Below are 18,652 nucleotides of genomic sequence, written 5' to 3' on the forward strand. Positions count from 1 at the left end.
TGCCTTGAAAGTCTTACTGAATGTCATAAGTCAGCTATAACTCAATGATGCTTTACACACACAATACGATTATACCCAGTGATAGATGTTTGTAAGGACTCATAGAAAAAAGTTCTCTGGTTCAAGACTTGCAAATATGGTCTCCATTGAAGAAGCAATGAGCACAATCAGCTGTGATTCAGGCTGTCTTGTACCCTTTCCAAGGGGAAAGGGGTTCCATGAGCCTGGCTGTGAACTCATAAGTATCTGCTGTTCTCCTAGTTCTTTGCTTCAGGGTAATGGTCTCCTCCTCCACTCTCTTCTGGTCCCAGTCATAGCAGAAGGATCTGGCCGAGTTCCAGATTGACTCTGATTTAATCTTTCCAAAGATTTATATGGAAACTTAGGTCCAAAATTGAATCAAGGGTTTCATGCCATATAAGCTACAACACAATTGGTTGGCGTTTTTGTTGAAATTTATGGTGCTTATTTCTGAGTGTCTGTAGGGATCAGAATGTCATTTAATATAATATAATGCAGGTAGTTTTCAGGAGGATGACAGAGTGAAAACTTGTACATCCACAGCTTCACTCTGTGTCATCTAGCATGTCACTACAGAAAACATAATTTCTCAGCCTATAATTAAAGATAGCATTTTTGCCTGAAGAAAAATATTCACATTCACTAGTAATTTTCATGTAGTATATACAATATTAAAATATTCTTTTTATCTGTATTGAGGGAATATGCTGGCTTCTGATCAAAACATTGAGCATAATCCAGCAATCAAATTATTTTGATTCCACAAGAGTTAAAGATGTGCTGTAGAACATATTTAAAGCACTTTTATTTTATTTATTTATTTTATTATTTATTTTATTATTTATTTTATTATTGAATTTTATAAAACGCCCCACCTCCGAAGGGGTTGACACTTTGAGTATATCATGCTGATAAATCATGCTGATGGTCTCATGCTGATCAATATTTTTTGTGAGCAAATTTAACTAACCTTCCATCCAGTGATTCCAAAGCAGAGGAAGTTAGTTGTGATTAAGTTGCTCTACAATCAGGTTAGTAAGTCTATCATAGGCCGTTTCCGCACGGCCACGCTCGGGGGGTGCATCGGCGTATACGATGCTGACGCACCCACCCACCCCCCGGGACCGTTCGCACGGCAGCGGTTGGAAGCCACTGTTTCCAAAATACCTCGCCCAGGGAGTGAGGTTCGGAAACAGCGGCTTCGCGATGCAGCAGTGGCGGCCGCACGAACCCCTCCCCAGGGCACTGTTTTTAGCGTCCCTGGGTCGCTGTATTCCACCCGTGCGGAAACAGACATAGATTACAATGAACTTGTATGGCTAACTTTCTCTGAATAAGGTCCACATATTTTTTCCTGAACTTCACTTTTTAAAAATCCACTCCACGGTCTTTGAAAGTGAGATTCAAGAATCAGGGGTTTTTTTAAGTGTTCAAAAACCTTTTTGTGTTTAATTCAATATTGTGATTCCCCATGCGAAGATATATTACCAACTTTAAGGGATCTTTCTTACAAAATCACATCATGACAAATAAGGAAGTGGGAACACTGCTTTGGGAATGGCAGTGTTATATAATATTCTTTGTGCAGGAAGGAAAAAAAGGTAATCTCATATGGCTTTCTTCTTTCTAAAGATTAGTTAGCAAAATATACAAGTGTATAAGCTGTTGTTAGTGACTATTCCTTGATTTTTTTTCCTTTCAACATCTATGCTTTTTAAACATTCTGCAGGTGCTTAAAACAGAAGGAGAGGAGCTTGTTCCAAGAAGCTATTGGGATACTCTGAGACGTAGCACAAGCCAGGCACTCTTTTCGGACCTAGCAGAGGTATAATAAAACCTCTGTATGGTCTATAAACCTTTTTTCACTTGCTGCTTTCATGCTCCTTTCTTTGTATTTCTCTATGGTAAATGTTCTTCCTTCTTTCTGACTTAATTTGCTGGAATTCTGGGCCTTTTTTGTTCATTCTTTTTTTTTATTTGGTAATGGGGTTTACGAAGTGTTCTCATAAGTTTGTAAACAGAATTACTTTGAACTTTCAGGGTTTTTTATTTAGTAAATGTGTAAGAATTAAGTGTTGTGTTTCTCATCCTTGGGATATTTGACTATTCATTTCTATAAAAACATTACTTCACTGAAAAAGTAATCCTGTTAGATATCTAGACATTAGAAGGATGCTTCGAATTTTACACTGGAAGAGTCTAAATGAATTCAATAGATTCCCTTTAATTAAACATCCATTGACAAAGCATTCTGATGAAAGGAGCCTCCTGCTGATTGGATTAGCTCCCACCTAAAATGATCAACATAGGACTTTAGGAGGCACTGAATTGATTTAGTCCTGGGCATTTTATTGGTCCTGGACTGCATTAGGTCTTATGACTGTTTTATTGGCTTGTATCCAGCCAGCTTTTTCATGGCTGAAAAGGGGAAGACATTGAATGCTGTCATTAAAAATGTCACTAAAATCCATAAGACACTTCAGAACACAAATTTGCCTTACTACAGCAGCAGCTCCAAATACACCAGGAACCATAACAAATGTAGTTTTTTCGGGGTACTTGAATCCAGACATTTAGAGTCAAACTAAGTGAGACGGTGGAAGATCGGTGAATGTATCTCATTATTTTTATAATGAGAAGCCTTAAGAGCAGTGGCGTAGTGCCTAGGAGGCGGGGGGTGCGCGATGCATCGGACACATGCCGTTGTGGGGCATTCCGGGGGTGTTCGGGGCAGGGGTGTGACAGGAGCGCAGGGTGCATGCTTGCCCCAGGCACAGTTTCCCCTCACTCCAGCCCCGCTTAAGAGTCCAGATTTCAGATTCAAACTGCATCATGTGAAAATAGAAATGGATAATCATTTTCTTCCTATGCCATTTTTCCAACTTAAACCCCTTAAAGTACCATTTGTCCAACTTGCAAAAATATAAGATTGCCTAAATGTGGGCATATGGAATAGCAAATAGCTAGGAGTCCAATGGACAATATTTTCACATTTTCACTGAACTACTAATATTTACAACATATATAATAGGACTCAATGTGTGCACTTGGTTCAAATTCCACAGTCACAATTCTCTTAAGAGTCCAGATTTCAGATTCAAACTGCATCATGTGAAAATAGAAATGGATAATCATTTTCTTCCTATGCCATTTTTCCAACTTAAACCCCTTAAAGTACCATTTGTCCAACTTGCAAAAATATAAGATTGCCTAAATGTGGGCATATGGAATAGCAAATAGCTAGGAGTCCAATGGACAATATTTTCACATTTTCACTGAACTACTAATATTTACAACATATATAATAGGACTCAATGTGTGCACTTGGTTCAAATTCCACAGTCACAATTCTCTTAGACTGGTTGTACATTCTAAGAACCAAGTCTGCACTTAGGGGAAATACATTGAATTATTCAAACGTAGTATAATATAGAGTTTCTGATATGATATAGAAAGTCCACAAAATGGCCAATGTCCGGTATCGTCACTGGCTTTGAATAAATCTTCAGCAGCTCGTGACTTCTATTTCACTGGGACGCAGATGTCCTAACAATAAACTATTTCCTTCATTCAGATGGGACAGTACTTCTCTCACTCAGTCTTTTACATTCTGTTTTGCAATGTTCAACTGGCAAAAATATTCAGATTGCCCGAGTGTAGGCATATTGCAGATCTGTGATCCCCTGGCCTCTACATTATAGACTGAAGGGGGAAGGGGCATGGCTAATATTTACCAGTTAAAACTCTTGAGAACTGCTTCTCAATCTCCTAGGACAGTGATGGCGAACCTTTGGCACTCCAGATGTTATGGACTACAATTCCCATCAGCCCCTTCCAGCATGGCCAATTGGCCATGCTAGAAGTGGCTGATGGGAATTGTAGTCCATAACATCTGGAGTGCCAAAGGTTCGCCACCATGGTCCTAGGATCTCACCAAGTTTGGCCTCTAGGCATTTTGGAAATTATATCTTCATGGGCTGTTTGTTACTCAGTCAAGTTCTCAGCTGTATTCCTGATACCCTGGGCCAGGTTTGTCCAACTCTGGCTCTCCTGTTGTTCATGGGCTACGGTTCTCATCAATCCCTGCCAGCATGCTGTCCTGGGCCTTATAGTTTCTATAAATTCTGTTGTCCATGATAGGTACTCAAGTGTTCTGGAGCAGTGTGTTTCCCTGGACCTGACGTTGATTGTGGTGGCATTCTAGATGCCAAGAAGAGGGAGTGAAGGAACTGTTCCTGGTTTAAGTAGTGGTCCACAGTTATGCTTGGGGGCGGGGGGGGGATTTTTTTTCAATAATATTTTACTCCTTCCATTCTTCTCAATCCTGTAATTATAAAATCTAAGGCCCTTTCCGCACACGCAAAATAATGCGTTTTAAAACCACTTTCACAACTGTTTGCAGCTGGATTTTGCCATTCCGCACAGCTTCAAAGAGCACTGAAAGCAGTTTGAAAGTGCATTATTCTGCATGTGCCGAATGAGCCTAAGACTTTATTTAATCTTCACACCTTGAATTCCCAAGAAAGATAACTCCTTTTAAACAACTTTTTAGAATAGCTATGTCAGCATATTTATTTCTGCTTGGAGATTGGTTTTTAGCCATAGTATGTTTTACACTCGCATACCTGTCTGGAAAGTATTTGGAAAAGTAAAATATCCATCTGGCCATTTTAAAGATCTGAATGATGGGAAATGGCCATTTTCCCACATTCAGACCTTTTACATGACAACATAGCTATTTTCCTTTTCCAGATGCTGTTTCTTATTTTGACTTTTCACAGACATTTAAATTGAAAGCTGCACCGCCTTTCTGAGAAAGATGAGCATCACTTAAAATTCTTAGAACACTGTTGTTAATATGAGTTTTGTGGGGAAGTGAAATGCATTCCTGATGATTCACAGAATTTGAAGATCAAAAGAAATTGCCTTAGTCACCCAGGATGACCCACGATAATACAAGTCTTAGCATGCACCATACATCTGCCTTGTAAATTGACTTCACACCACTCCAGGAATGTGCCCGGCTGCACTCAGAGGGTTTTGAAAGCTATAGCTGTAATGGTCATCTTGTCAGTTTTATTTGCCTGAATCAAATGTGACCTTACTGCAAGATCTTTTTGGTGCTGGGTATGTAAACTATGCTCTATAGATCAAGCTAGTATCTGTAGAAGAACAATATTTTATTAGTCAAGTAAGCAAAATACATGTACTTAGGAGGCATTGGAATGGTTTCTAGCTCTATCCAGCAGTTATAATTCCACCCTTACTCTGTTCATTCGTGGATTTTTTCCTCATAGAAAGTGGAAATTTTTGCATGGACAGGTTTTTGCAAAGAGATAACACCATGGTGTCGAAAGCAAATATGCCACTAGCTTCCATCATTTTATTTTCCCCATCAAAAACTTTTAACTTTTTTGAAAAAAAGCAGTCACAAATATGTTTTGACTTTCTCTTGTAAGAATTCTTTTTAAAATATACACACTTATTTTCATTACCTTATTTTTGTCTCATCTATTTCACTTATCACCAAAACCTTTGCTTTTATTTATCAGCCTTTTTTTATCATGTCATAGCAATTCTGAAAAGTTTGCTGAGCTAAAACAACTCACTGTGCCGTGTAAAGTATATAACCTGACTAATATATTACTAATTTTGCAAACTGCATGAATGCATTCAGTCTTTAAACATTTTTTTAAAAGTGAATTATTTTGTGACGTTTATTTTTTCTGCTAAATTGATTACAGCTTTAACTAAATTTTATTTTGGTTATTTTAAGCGCGCAGATGACATCACTGGTTTGCTGTCGGACACTACCCTGCTGGTCCACTTTTTTGGCAAGAAAGGAAAGGCTGAACTTAACTTTGAAGACTTTTATAGGTGAACTTTCCCTTTGTACTTCTTACAATGCAAACACCTTTGTGTATGTAGCACCAGAACTAATGCCTGTACATGCTATTATTGTCTGAATGTGTATATTGTTCTTCAGTCATTAGATTTTATTGTGCTACTGCTAAATATAACGCTGCTTAATGTATACACAAGTTTTACCTTCACTTGTAACTAACATGCCTGAAAACATGAATGAGTATGGAAAAGCACAACATGATTCCTTGCAAACTGTTTATTCTGAAGGTACACATTATGAAGGAAAGTAAATTTGGCTATATTGCACACAGTTTTTATAAGTATTTAAGTAATACATAAACTGTTTTTGCATGGAAATGTATTTGGAACGTGATAGCTTAATTGCCATGAATATTTCTCTCTCTGAATTAGTACTGTTGCTAATGCTGTTGCATGATGTTAAGAAGTAGAGTGTTGGCAATGTGCCAATGGTGGGGAAAGAAAGGGCAAGATAGATTCCAGGTAGGAGAGGGTTAAGCTTTTATTTGCATATTACAATATTTCCAAGGGGAAACAAGCTTCTGTTTCACATTTTCTTTTTGTTACATTCAGATGGGCTGGAAAGGCAACCTTTAGGGCAAGCTTTTGTGATTGTTTTTTGACCAACTTACGTGTGAGCTTTTCTTTTTCCCCTGCCACCTGTCATATATTTCTAAAGTGCAGGTAGTTTGATGCATAGGTTCTAAATTGGGCACTGGAATTCATCCAGGACATTGCCGTTATTTTACTTCACTGGACTTTGTCAGCTCACAAAGTGATAGCCTCAATGAGTAGGTATGAGAACAGAGAGAACATAGTAGGGGTAATTGGGTGGCATAGCCAGATGCCAAGCAACAGAAGAGGCTGTTATGCAGAGCACAGATATTCCTTGTGATTCTTTTTTGAGCTCTTGTAAAATGCTCCAGTGAGTCTTGGCAATTTTTATTTTTATTTTTTGGCTTGGGCTCATTTTTCGACCTTTAGGGCTTTGTATTTGAATGACAAAATTTTCTGTAAAAACCTAAGCATAACCTCATAAGCCGACGCACCCCCGCACTGTTGCGGTGCAGAAAGGGCCATAGAGGTAACCCTGGTTGTTATCACCACCAAAAAACCCTAACATTTAACCCTAGCCTGTTCCCAATTTCTCATAAACCCATTAAAAGCTCTGTTTAATTGGATATTGTAGCCAGAATAGAAAGCAGCCATTTGATAAGTGACTTAATCTACTACCAGTTAAGTTTACATATAAACATGCAATAACAGGAACTGTTTATTCTTATATTCTTATATTCTCATGCAACAAAACATTCTGCTGTGACATGTTAAACCCAATAAACAAGATTTGGGTTGAATCCAGGCTTCTATTTTACTCCGTCTTCTCCAAATCCCCCCCCCCTTTTATAGCTCCCAGTCCACATATCTTTTGCTCATGCAGGTCCCTTGATCCTATACTTAATGCAAAGGACACCACACATGTGTAAAGGCCCTGAGATTAATTTAGCAGATTACTTTGGTCTGCCTGAAGGATTAGGTAGAATACAGCATTAAACCAAACATCTATCAATTGTTGCTGCAATTGATACTGAGCAAAATGACTAAGGCTTGAATGTTTTATATATTTTCTTTTTTGCACAAATGGACTCTTGAAAATAACATCGTTTTTCTACTTCAGGTTTATGGATAACCTTCAAACTGAAGTTCTTGAAATAGAATTCCTTTCCTACTCTAATGGGATGACTACCATCAGTGAGGAAGATTTTGCACACATACTTTTAAGATATACAAACGTTGAAAATACAGCAAGTTATTTGGAAAATGTGCGTTGTACTATGCCAGAAGAACAGGTAAGCTTTCACACTTAGGACCCATGCAGTTGTAAAGTTTCATAGACTGGCTTTTGACGATCCTAAGTAAAAAAATTAAGTTTACTAGTAAAAAGTATCAATTAGTTTCATGTATTCATACTTAGAAATATAGCCTAAACATGGTGACTTCTATACAATTGTCAGCATTTGGGATTTTGAAAAATAGGGGTGCAAGAAGTTATGCCATAATGTTGTGCAGGGCAAATTGGAAACATGTGGATGAATTTTGCTCACTACTTAGATCCTGTGCATTTCAGTAGAGCTTGTGCATATTCTGCATCGATTGTACTCTTAGAAAACATGCCTAGGAAGTAATAAGGAATAATGTTCACATCCAGACCTTTTTATCCTCAAAATTTGCTCTTCCTGAGAGTCTAAGACACCATCATTAAAATACAGTATTCCAGTTTATGTCAGGCTCTCTCATGTGGTTGCTAACATTTTTAAAGGCTCGTCCCATTAGCTGTGTGGCATGCAGGAATTCTGCAGGTGACTATTTTCTGAAGTGTTGTTGGGAAAAGCTTCAACGGCTGACTTTCATCTCATCACACAACTATTAAAGCTGGTACAGCTCTATTGAACAAAAAGCTGGCAACCCTTTCCACCACCACCCTTTCCAGTTATGTGTCACTGACATAAACAGCCATGTTTTCCACTTAATATAAAATGTTACTGATTTGCTGAATTCCAAGTTATAGAAGTGGCAGTTTCTTTATTGTTTTTTCTTTATTTTTTGACTTGCAAAAGTAGATTGACTGTTCTCCCAGCTGCGGTGCCGCAGCCACGCCGCCACGCCACTTCCAAAGGGGCTTCCTGGTAGTGTGGAAAAGGCAAAAAGCCTCCCTGCCTCCAAGAAGACCCAAGGGGCTGCACAGCACTTAAGCCTGCTAAAAAGCTGGCCTAAGTGTGGGCTGTAGGCCTGCCAACGCAATGTTGGCTCCTCTCCCTATCAGGCATTGCTACAATGGAGGCACAGGGACGCTGCCACAATGTCCTGTGTGCCGTGTTGCACTGCTGGGGAAGGCAGTGGCTGCATGGCAGCAATTTCACCCCTCCGCCAAGATAAGTTCCCCGGAGAAGGTGAATCCACTGGTGCAGCCCCCCTGCCACTGCCAGTGGCGGATTTAGCCCCCCCCCCCCCCAGTTTGGAGAGGGCTGTTAATCTACCCAGAATGACCAATAACTTAATTAACCAACTATATATGACAGCAGCACAAATTCACTTCATTTCAACCATTTTGATCAGAGACTAACCTCATTCTAATCTAAACAAATTCAAATAAAATTGCATTTTGAAAACAAAATTGTTTTAGCCATTCATATGGTATAAGACATCATTCCTTCTATTTCTGCCTGAATGGAAAGGAAACAGAAGGAAAAATACTAACACCTTTGATTTTGCCAAAGGCTTTCCTAGGTAGAATCAACTGGCTGTTGTGGTTTGCAGGCTGTTTGGCTGTGGTCTGGTAGTTTTTGTTCCCGATGTTTCGCCGCATCTATAACTGGCATCTTCCGAGGGAATAAAAATTGTTGGAGAGATTGTGGGGAATTGGGTACTTTTATTCACCTGTGGTGGTCTTGCCCTATGATAGTGAAGTTTTGAGAATCTGTTTTTGCTGAGATTAGTAAAATTACAAAAGAACAAAAGACAATTGAATTAGCTCTGTGAAACTTATTTTCTAATGGTAATGTTCTCTGTAAACAGAAAACACATAAATTTTCTTGTAACATCGACCAGGATTTCAATCTCAATACCAGTAGATGATCTATTATGTATTGGATATGTAAATAGGATTATTAGAATATTGTCTTTTTAAAAAATGTTTCATGAATTTTGTGCATTTTCCTTTATTTTCTCCTGTTGTTAAATTTTAAATTTTTTTAAAAAAATTAAAAACCCAAAATATTGGAGGCTAGGATTTTTCTGAGCATTTTATTTTAACTGTTTCTTATTCCTTTATCTGATATTTCAATTTAGTCTAAGAGTTACAAAGTGTCATGACAAGAGGTTTGAAATATTGATATATTTTTAAATAACAGATGACATGATGTTTCTGTCAGTTTGGTGAACCACAGGAAAACATGTCCAACTATATTACTGAAAGAGGGCCTCTTTTCTCCGTTGGCACAGTTTAGCATAACAGCAATGTTGCAGATTTGGGTGAGGAGAAAGAATTTTCTCCATTCTCTGCTTGCTTTCTGTCAGTTATAAAGCAGATGTGAAGCGAAGACTTGCTCCTTTCCTTCTGATGTACTAATACAAACATTTTGTTCTGTTCAACAGGGTATTACATTTGATGAATTCAGATCATTTTTCCAGTTTTTGAACAATCTGGAAGACTTCGCAATTGCAATGCAAATGTATAACTTTGCAAACCGTTCAATTGGACAAGGTAAGAATATCTAATTTCAGCATTTTACAGGTAATTTTGTATGTATGGCTTTGAGACATTTATGTGAGCGCGTCGTATGCTGTTGGTTTCAACTCATTTAGAAATGCTGTGTGGTAACATAAGAAATGCTCATCCTTCTTGCTTCCCCATCTCACAGAAGTTCCAAGAGTAATGCTACACAGGAGACATACTACATCCAACTATTAGCAATCTTTTTTCCACCAGTCAGTAAATGTGTAAGATAGAGCTAGGTAGTATCTCATTGCATCTGTGCTCTTGCTTTCTAGGATAACTTTAGATCTATATTGTTTCCATGTTATCTGATGCAGTTTCATTAGGTTTACCCTGCTGCTTTGCTCATGGAATTCACTTTGTTTTGGGAGACACGGCCTGTACAGGCCTATCCTAAACAGAGATACACACTTCTAAGCCTGTTGTCATCAATGGATGTAACTGCTTAGGATGGGACAGCTTCCCATATTGTTACACTGATGCATTCTTACCTTGATGCATTTGAAAATGTAAAAGCATTTGAAAAGTATTTGATAATGTAAATCTCTGGGGTATAAAATGTATATGGGAATCCAATGCTTCTTCCCCCAAAGACCCTACAATGTATATTTGGCATTTTTACATGTATATTTGGTATTATTCACATTTTTCATGTTTAATCGTTGCATCAGACCTGACAATTCTAGCACCTAAAGCACCTACTGTACCTAAAAGTGCTTTGTTCCTGTTGCATTTGGCTCATAAATTCCTTTGCTTCTTGGGCTCAGGTGATCAGGCGCAGCGTACATGTTCCTAGTTGCCTTCCAAATGAAACCGCGAGCCAGATTCTTGTCCAGAAACGCCCTTAACTCAGTTTCCTCAGTGGGGCTCATCCGATATACACGGCCCTTCGGTAGTTTGGCTCCTGGGATCAACTCAATCTTACAATCCGTGTCCCTATGGGGGGGTGGGGGGGCGGCAGCTGATCACATTCCCACTCTTCAAAAACTCTGGAAAGGTCTCAGTAATGCTTAGGCACTCCAGGCAGGTCGGGTAGTGAGGAGACGCCAGAAGCCAATGCAGGGGTGCTTGGTTCAGGTGGACCACCTTCATGCATGTGATCCCCACAGGGTGGATCAGTAAAACAAACTATGTGAGATACCCATTGGATAGTGGGATCATGTGTCTCTAACCAGGACATCCCAAGAACGATCGGGTATTTTGCCACTGGGACCTCCTGCCATTCACGCTTAGCCCGGTCCAGCGCAACCTGTTGCGCGTGTAGGGAATGTAGACCTGGGTCTTCTCAGGGTCCCAGCCTTCCCAGCTTGTCCTCCTCGCATGAAGGGCCAGCACCAGGAAGATCAAGTGACTCCACTGGCACATCCTCCCCGAAAGCTCCATGGGGAAACAAACCTGGGAGTGAAGCACCCAGATTCACCAACTGATCCCACTCCACTTCCTCTTCGGGCCAAGGGCTTTGAGACTCCCCTCGAGGTGATTCGGTTTCACCTGAATCATGTCTAGGAAGTGTTTTTTGGGGGGACCTTGAGTTGAGCACCAGTGCTGTGTAGGTGTCCAGTAGCCGTGGTCTCCTTAAAGCGGCGATCAAGAAATCGTTCAAGCGACTCGCAAGTAGTACCATGGATATCAGAAAGACCAATCTCCTCAGTTACCATCTTCATAATGAGTTTGTAATCCATCCGGTGGCAGGTGGTGAAATGCATTGCCACCAGTTCACGGTCCATGGCAGCTCCTCCACCCATGTCACATTGTTCCCGGGTCAGGGGAAGACAGCATGCTGACAGGGTTCTGCGGGTCACCATCAGAGTTGCCTGTTCAACCTGCTCCTGCAACCCAAGGAAAGTAACACTCCGGCTGAGACAAGGTTGGGATAGCGCAACCAACGACAGAGGCTCTGGTTCTGGATCCAGCTCCTGCTCAGACTCCTCTGCATGACCCAGGGCAGGGGAAGGTTGGGCAGGACCCTCTATGGGGGTCTCCGTCCTAACCTCATATTCAGAATTGAAAGGACCCCTGAATCCCTGCTTATCAGGGTCCGTGGAGGTGAGACCACGGCGAGACATCAGGTAACCTTGTACTTCACGTCAAAAGTTACACTGAGAGGTGAGAACTCGCATAATGTAATGAACTAGTAAAGTCCAGGCAAAAGTAACCGTTCTCAGTTCTTTATTGTACTGGCAGTCCTAGTCGAATACAGGCGATGCGAGTACTGAAAGCCTCAGAACTTTGATAATAGTTTTAACACAGTAGCAAACCTCTTTCCCATCACATGAAAATCAGCAGTGCATAGTTTCACACAGTCAAACAGGAAAGCAGAAATCCCTAGACCAGGCAGAGAGCCAGGACTGACAGGCGGGAAAAATCCAAGGACAGAACACACACCAACATCATCCTGACAGTAAGTGAGATCAGCTACAAACTGTGTTAGGCCTTAATCCGTTCAGGCTTAATTCTTTGAATGTACTGACCCTTGAGGGGAGAGCTGCATTGTCTCTGCACTCTTTCAGTGAAGCCTGCTAAAGCAGAGCTATTTCAGAGAGACTTTTATTCATCATTGACTTGTTTCAAAGTGTTTGGCAGCTATCTTAACAATTTGAGATTTTAAATGGTTTTTAAGGCATATTTGTATTTTGTTTGTTTTGAACTCACTGAGCTAGACAGAAAAGGCAGTATAAAATGTTTCAAAGAAATAAAATCTCCCTTTTCTGTTGTATTTCTGACATTTAAAGCTGAAAGCCTATACTTTTCTACTATCTAAAACCAAAATGACAATGTATCGCTCCTGAATCAACGTTCCTGCAGAAATATCATAATTAACACTGGCCACGTGCCAGTGAACATATGAAAGCAATGAACATATGGTTGCCTTATATCGAGTCAAACAATTGTTCCTCTGTCTCAGTGCTGCCTATTCTACCTGAGATTTGCTCTAACAAGATGACAGGACCAACACTAGAATGTCCTGAATAGAAAGGGTATATTCTATCACAGGACCATGACCCCTTCCCTATATCCTCTGATCTCATGTTCTTAACAATGGTACACCATAGAAACAGGAACAATACCTTGAAGAAAGACCATGGATAGAGGTACCAGACACAGTTTTGAAAACTAGATGCAATATTAATAATAGCCAGTGAATAGCAGATTAAAAGGAGAATTTGTAAATACTATCTTGCATATATAAATATAAAATAATAGTAAATTATTTTTGCTTTCCACCTTGTGCTATGAGAGCTACTAGAGCTACGTCTGATAGAAGCCAGGTTTTTGCATGACCATCAGATTATGCTATCACATGTGTCATGTGTTTACTTGCTCCTTTTAGATGAGTTCAAGCGTGCTGTGTATGTTGCTACGAGTCTGAAGCTTTCAGCACACTTAGTGAGCACGGTCTTCAAAATCTTTGATGTAGACAAAGATGATCAGCTGAGCTACAAAGAATTTATCGGTATCATGAAAGACAGATTGCATCGAGGATTCAGGGTAAGAGTGCGGAACATCGTTTAATTGCGATTGGATTGTGCTCCAGTTGTGCTGGTTGTATGAACAAGTCTATAAACCAGTGGTGGCGAACCTATGGCACTCCAGATGTTCATGGACTACAATTCCCATCAGTCCCTGCCAGCATGGCCAATTTGTTCGCCACCACAGCTATAAACTGTCTCTGAGCCCTGCTATTTATAAGCAATTTAGGTACAAGGTTGCATTGGTTTTGTTTTGTTAAGAAACAAACGTGTGTTACAATAATTATTAACTTTGATCTTATCATAGAAATGGTGCTCATTCTTCATCTAGGGTTATTATGCATAATAAAATTATGTCTGCATAGAACCAGTATTTAGGTTTTTTTCCTGTACCCAAGTATACAGATCTAGTTCATATGTCGGTCCTCAGTTTGTCATTTAGCCGGTTTCGTTCGTTTCTTTATTACAGTTTATGGACTGCAGAACTGCTATTTCAAACCTCTTTTGAGTTAGTCACCTCTGCAGCAGTTTTACAGGTTTTATCTGTTGCCTGACTGCCCTCTAGAGACAAGAAATTGATTAAATTGTAATCAATGCAAATGAATGTTCATGATAACTTACTATTGCGCTTAATTTACAAGCTGCATTCTTCTATTACTATCAAAAATACTGTATGTTTATGGGTGGCATTTATTTTCAAACCTGAAATAGAAGATTTAATATTTTAGGTTAATAATTATAATGTTTAAAGAAGGAATAATTGCAGATGACCTTTCTTTAGTGTTTTGAATTGGTGAACCATTAAGGCTTATATCTTCCTTCAAATGTGGTAATTTCTTTTCTTGCATTCCAAATATTTTTTAAAAAGCAGTCATAATAGAATTGGAGACCTAATTATCATGGTAGCGACTGGAGAATAAAAATGCATTCTTAATCAGTTTATCTATAGCCTGGCTACCATGATATATATACATTCCTTTTATCTGAAGGTACATCTCTACCTTGAAAATATATTACTTTTGTGACTGATTAGTCACCTGAATTTAAATTAATTTTCCTTCACTTTATCTGATGTTCACCTGCCACTCTGTGATTGGAGAATGAAATTCAACAATGAACATTTTGTCGTAGAATTTCATTTAAGGTGGAGGCTCCATGTCTTGGTTATAAAACATGCGTGGTTTTTTCTCTTTCTTACCATGGTAAAAACTCTGCTGTTCTTAATTTGAAAAGCAATTGTCCTGTCGACAGTTGCATTAGAGGTGAATTATTTTAGAATCCAAAACTTTCTGCAGAACTTTCTATTCTGTGACTAATATATATTTGCCATTTCATCTCAGTCTGTTATATTTCCATGTTGCTCTTCTAACACTCACCTCTGGCTGCGTTCACACTGCTTGCACATGCACACTTCTTTGTCTTCTGCTTCTCAGGGTTACAAAAGCATACAGAAGTACACTACTTTCAAATCCTGTGTGAAGAAAGAACTCAATAGCAGATAAAAATGGTATGTTTTTGCTGCGCAGTGTTTCTAAGGTTACTGGTAAGAGCGTTTTGGCTTTTCAGTGGAGAGTACTGCATAATTAAAAACGTGCTGAATGGGTTTGGTACTGAAAATGTATAACACACCATTAGAATTTTCCTGATTAAAAACAAGGATGTGGGGAGAGGGATTAAAATTTGGATCGTACCGTTTTTTCCAATTAGTGCCACTTTTGCATGTTGCATGTTGCTGGTTTTTCATTTTACACAGCATATTATGTGAGGAAATTAACTTTTATTCCCCAAAAGAATTTGCTTTGTTCTGGATAATATAACCATCATATGTTCTCAGGCCCTACAATTCCAAGCACCATGTTCATGTGAGTGTCATTAATTTTAATAAGAAAAGCAGACTGTTGCATTTGTGCTTGTCCATGGAAACCGTTTTTCCTTGTAGTTGAGACAAAACAATATATTATTTTGAGTGAGTTAACAGTTTGCAAACAGGAAACAAAGTTCAGAAAAGTTTAGAATATTGAGACACTTTAATAATATCACCAAAATGCAATTTGATCATATACATATCCTGCAGTCTTGCATTGCAACATACTTGCTGGGGAAGAAATCTTTCTTGCCATGGGAAATGGGCTTCTTAGTTGCTAGTCTGCTTTACTTGATGGGCAGGGGATTGAGAAACAGAAGTTTGCTATATTTAACTGTCCTATTCAGATTCCATAAGAATCAAGGTTTTTTTAAAAAAAGATAAAGTTTTGGTTTAAGAACAAACAAAAATATTAAGACATGATTTTTTAAAAGTCTGACTTGAAGTGGACTGAACCAAGATGTCACCCTTTAACTGCTGGTTAGAATTATGACCCGTGTATTTGGAGAGGAAGGTGCAGGGGTGAAAGATCTTCTAGCTTCTGCTGTACAGGCCGCTGATACGTTGGATTGTTTCTTTTGTTCTAAGCATGTATGGCGATGATGGCAGCCCAAATCTACCTCTTGTAAATCATTTAATGTTTCTTTCTTTTCCATGGATGCATTTAAGCCTGCTTTTCTTTCTGGCGACAGGAAAATCCTAAGGACAGTTGGAAGGATTACTACGTTTGTGTGATGACTGTAACCAGCGAGCACTTCAGAAAACTTTGGAGGCAGTTTTGAAATCAAGATCTGTTGAGATGAACTCAAACACAATTCCACCTTAAGTCACCATTGCTGCACCTTTTATTTTTTTAATATTTTTTTGACCTGGGAAAGCTGAATGAGGAAAGAGCAGAAAACAATAAAGCTGCATATCTACAGTCTGTAACAGCGTACAACATTTTATCATCTTCAGCTGCAATCCTGCAAGTGCTTTGCTGCTATTATAAGTTTCATTCACCTTTCTAGGATGAGTGACTGTGACCTGGAGAGTCATCCTGTTGGAATTTTTTTTTCTAAGCAATCGTATGTAATATTTAAAGAACACTTTTGCCCTATTTCAGAACATTATGTGTGGAGCCACTCAGTTTGCTACATACAACCCTTTCAAAAAAGGTTTCAGTCCTGTTTATCAGCAGTTTGGCAAGGAAGGAAAAAGGCCAGCCTCTTATTCCTTCTTCCAAACATCTGTCTGGTAGAATTTAACCTTTTCTTTTGTTCAATGTATTGTCGAAGGCCTTCACGGCCGGATTCAACTGTTTGTTGTGGGTTTTCCGGGCTGTGTGGCTGTGGTCTGGTAGATCTTTCGTTCGTTTAAAGGACTTGGCATACACAGTTACATTTTTAAGGAACTACCCACAGACCATCCATCTGTATATCCAACTGGGGATAAGCCTGGTGAATGTTTAGTTTCCTAGGCCATATCCAGCCATTCCACTTTAAATGTATTAGATCCAAACGTTCACAAAAATGTGAATGTGTTCTAAGAATGTATTTTAATGGTATGGTATTTATTTTATTTTGAAATGTCAATTCTTAATGTAATTTTACACTAGTGAATGTGCCTCTAATAACAGCTATCAGGAAACTATCTCCATGAGATATTATAATGTGAACATACCTTCAGTAGGTAATGTGAGATAGGCTTGTCATGTAGCAGAAAACAGCAGTGTTGTCGCTGAAAGCTCTGCAGCTGGATTATAAGAGGCTAGATACAAAACAGATTTTTATGCTAATGAAAGGGTTGGCTTAATTTCCACCAGTTCCTTCTTTCTGATGAAGACCAAGAGCCCCTATCCCCAAGGAGCAGCATTTCAGTGAGATCAGTAGTCTGCATTGGGAGAAGGGGATGCAGGACCATTCTGTTCCACTGACAGAAGTGCCTTGCAGGAATGAAAAATTTCGTCTGGATCCAACCCCAGATTTTGAAATAATGTAATTTGAGAAGCTCTTATAGCTCAAATTATTGTTTTAAGCAATTGACAAGAAAAGTTGATGTTATGTTGCTAAGTCTCTGACTTATTTTTCAAAACACCTCAACACAGCTGTTTTTGTTTCATTCAGGTATCTCCCATTATCAAATTAAGTAAATTAGTAATTTTGTTTAACAGATCATAGTCTTAACTGTTTTTACTTGCACTCAGTCGGGTAATTCAAGTTTGTTGCCTTTTGATGATTTAATTATGTACAGTTTTGCAGAAGGGAAATGTGAATATTTCTGAGCCTATTTATTCATTCCATGTTGTAGAAATACATAATGTGTCATATTTTTAAATTTTCCTTAGATATACTAGTAAATTTGTTGCAAAATCCTTTGCCATGTAGTGCATGACATAGTATTCAGGGAACTGTTTAGAAAGATGCACTGTTATGTTTGGGAAATTAGCATGCACAACTGAACAGTTTCAAAATTGCTTCCTAGTTTACTTTTAATGTCAGTGTTGCCAAGGGAATGCAGTGGCTGAAATAGTTAATATTTAGCCATAGCCAGTAAGAGTACCCTGACTTTATAATGCAGACCCTTTGTACATCAGCCCAGTTCGGCTAGAGACATTCAAGGAATAACAGTGGTGTGATGTAGAGATGGGCAATGGCAAACCACCTTTGAATATCTCTTCCCTTGAAAATACTATGGGAGTAGCCATAAATCAGCTGTGACTTGACAGTACTCTCTAGCATCACTAATCCTTTGGACATGCAGCTAGGAATAAATTCTTATAGAACTCAGGATTTATTTCTGACGAAACATGTTTAGGATTGCATGGTAAATTATTTAAACCCACCAGTGAGAATTCATGCGGAAACTGCAAGCAATAAGCTACTACATCCAAAACTGTGTTTTAAAATACATATCTTATAAGGGATAGTTATTTAATAGATGTGACAACTCCTGAATGGATTAATGAAGCATAATCTTACATCCACCTGTGCTCTAAGGGCTGGTTCACTCTCATCTCTCTCATAGTCTATCTCTCTACCTGGTAGCAGAATGGAAGCTCACCTTGCCTCTACTGAATATATGCAACCAAGTGTGTAGGCTTGAGCACAAGATTTGTTCTCTTTTTCAAAGGTGTATATGAAATTATATGAAATGGAATGC

The 18,652-nt window shown here is 38.9% G+C and overlaps 1 protein-coding gene across 3 annotated transcripts in view; it reads left to right on the forward strand.

The window, feature by feature from the left end:
• The window catches only part of MICU3 (mitochondrial calcium uptake family member 3), a 44,909-nt gene extending 27,053 nt beyond the window's left edge, over positions 1-17,856 (forward strand). For 2 of the 3 annotated variants that reach the window (XM_048509683.1, XM_048509685.1), the window contains exons 9-15: positions 1,751-1,846; positions 5,798-5,898; positions 7,580-7,751; positions 10,057-10,165; positions 13,509-13,666; positions 15,081-15,154; positions 16,204-17,856. In XM_048509683.1, coding sequence (XP_048365640.1) covers positions 1,751-1,846; positions 5,798-5,898; positions 7,580-7,751; positions 10,057-10,165; positions 13,509-13,666; positions 15,081-15,149 — 705 coding nt within the window. In that variant the 3' untranslated portion in view covers positions 15,150-15,154; positions 16,204-17,856. The remainder of the gene's footprint in view (positions 1-1,750; positions 1,847-5,797; positions 5,899-7,579; positions 7,752-10,056; positions 10,166-13,508; positions 13,667-15,080; positions 15,155-16,203) is intronic. The other variant, XM_048509684.1, reaches the window with a different exon arrangement.
• The last annotated feature ends 796 nt before the right edge of the window (positions 17,857-18,652 follow it).

Source organism: Sphaerodactylus townsendi, linkage group LG10 (genome assembly GCF_021028975.2).
Source record: "Sphaerodactylus townsendi isolate TG3544 linkage group LG10, MPM_Stown_v2.3, whole genome shotgun sequence".
Lineage (NCBI taxonomy): Eukaryota > Metazoa > Chordata > Lepidosauria > Squamata > Sphaerodactylidae > Sphaerodactylus > Sphaerodactylus townsendi.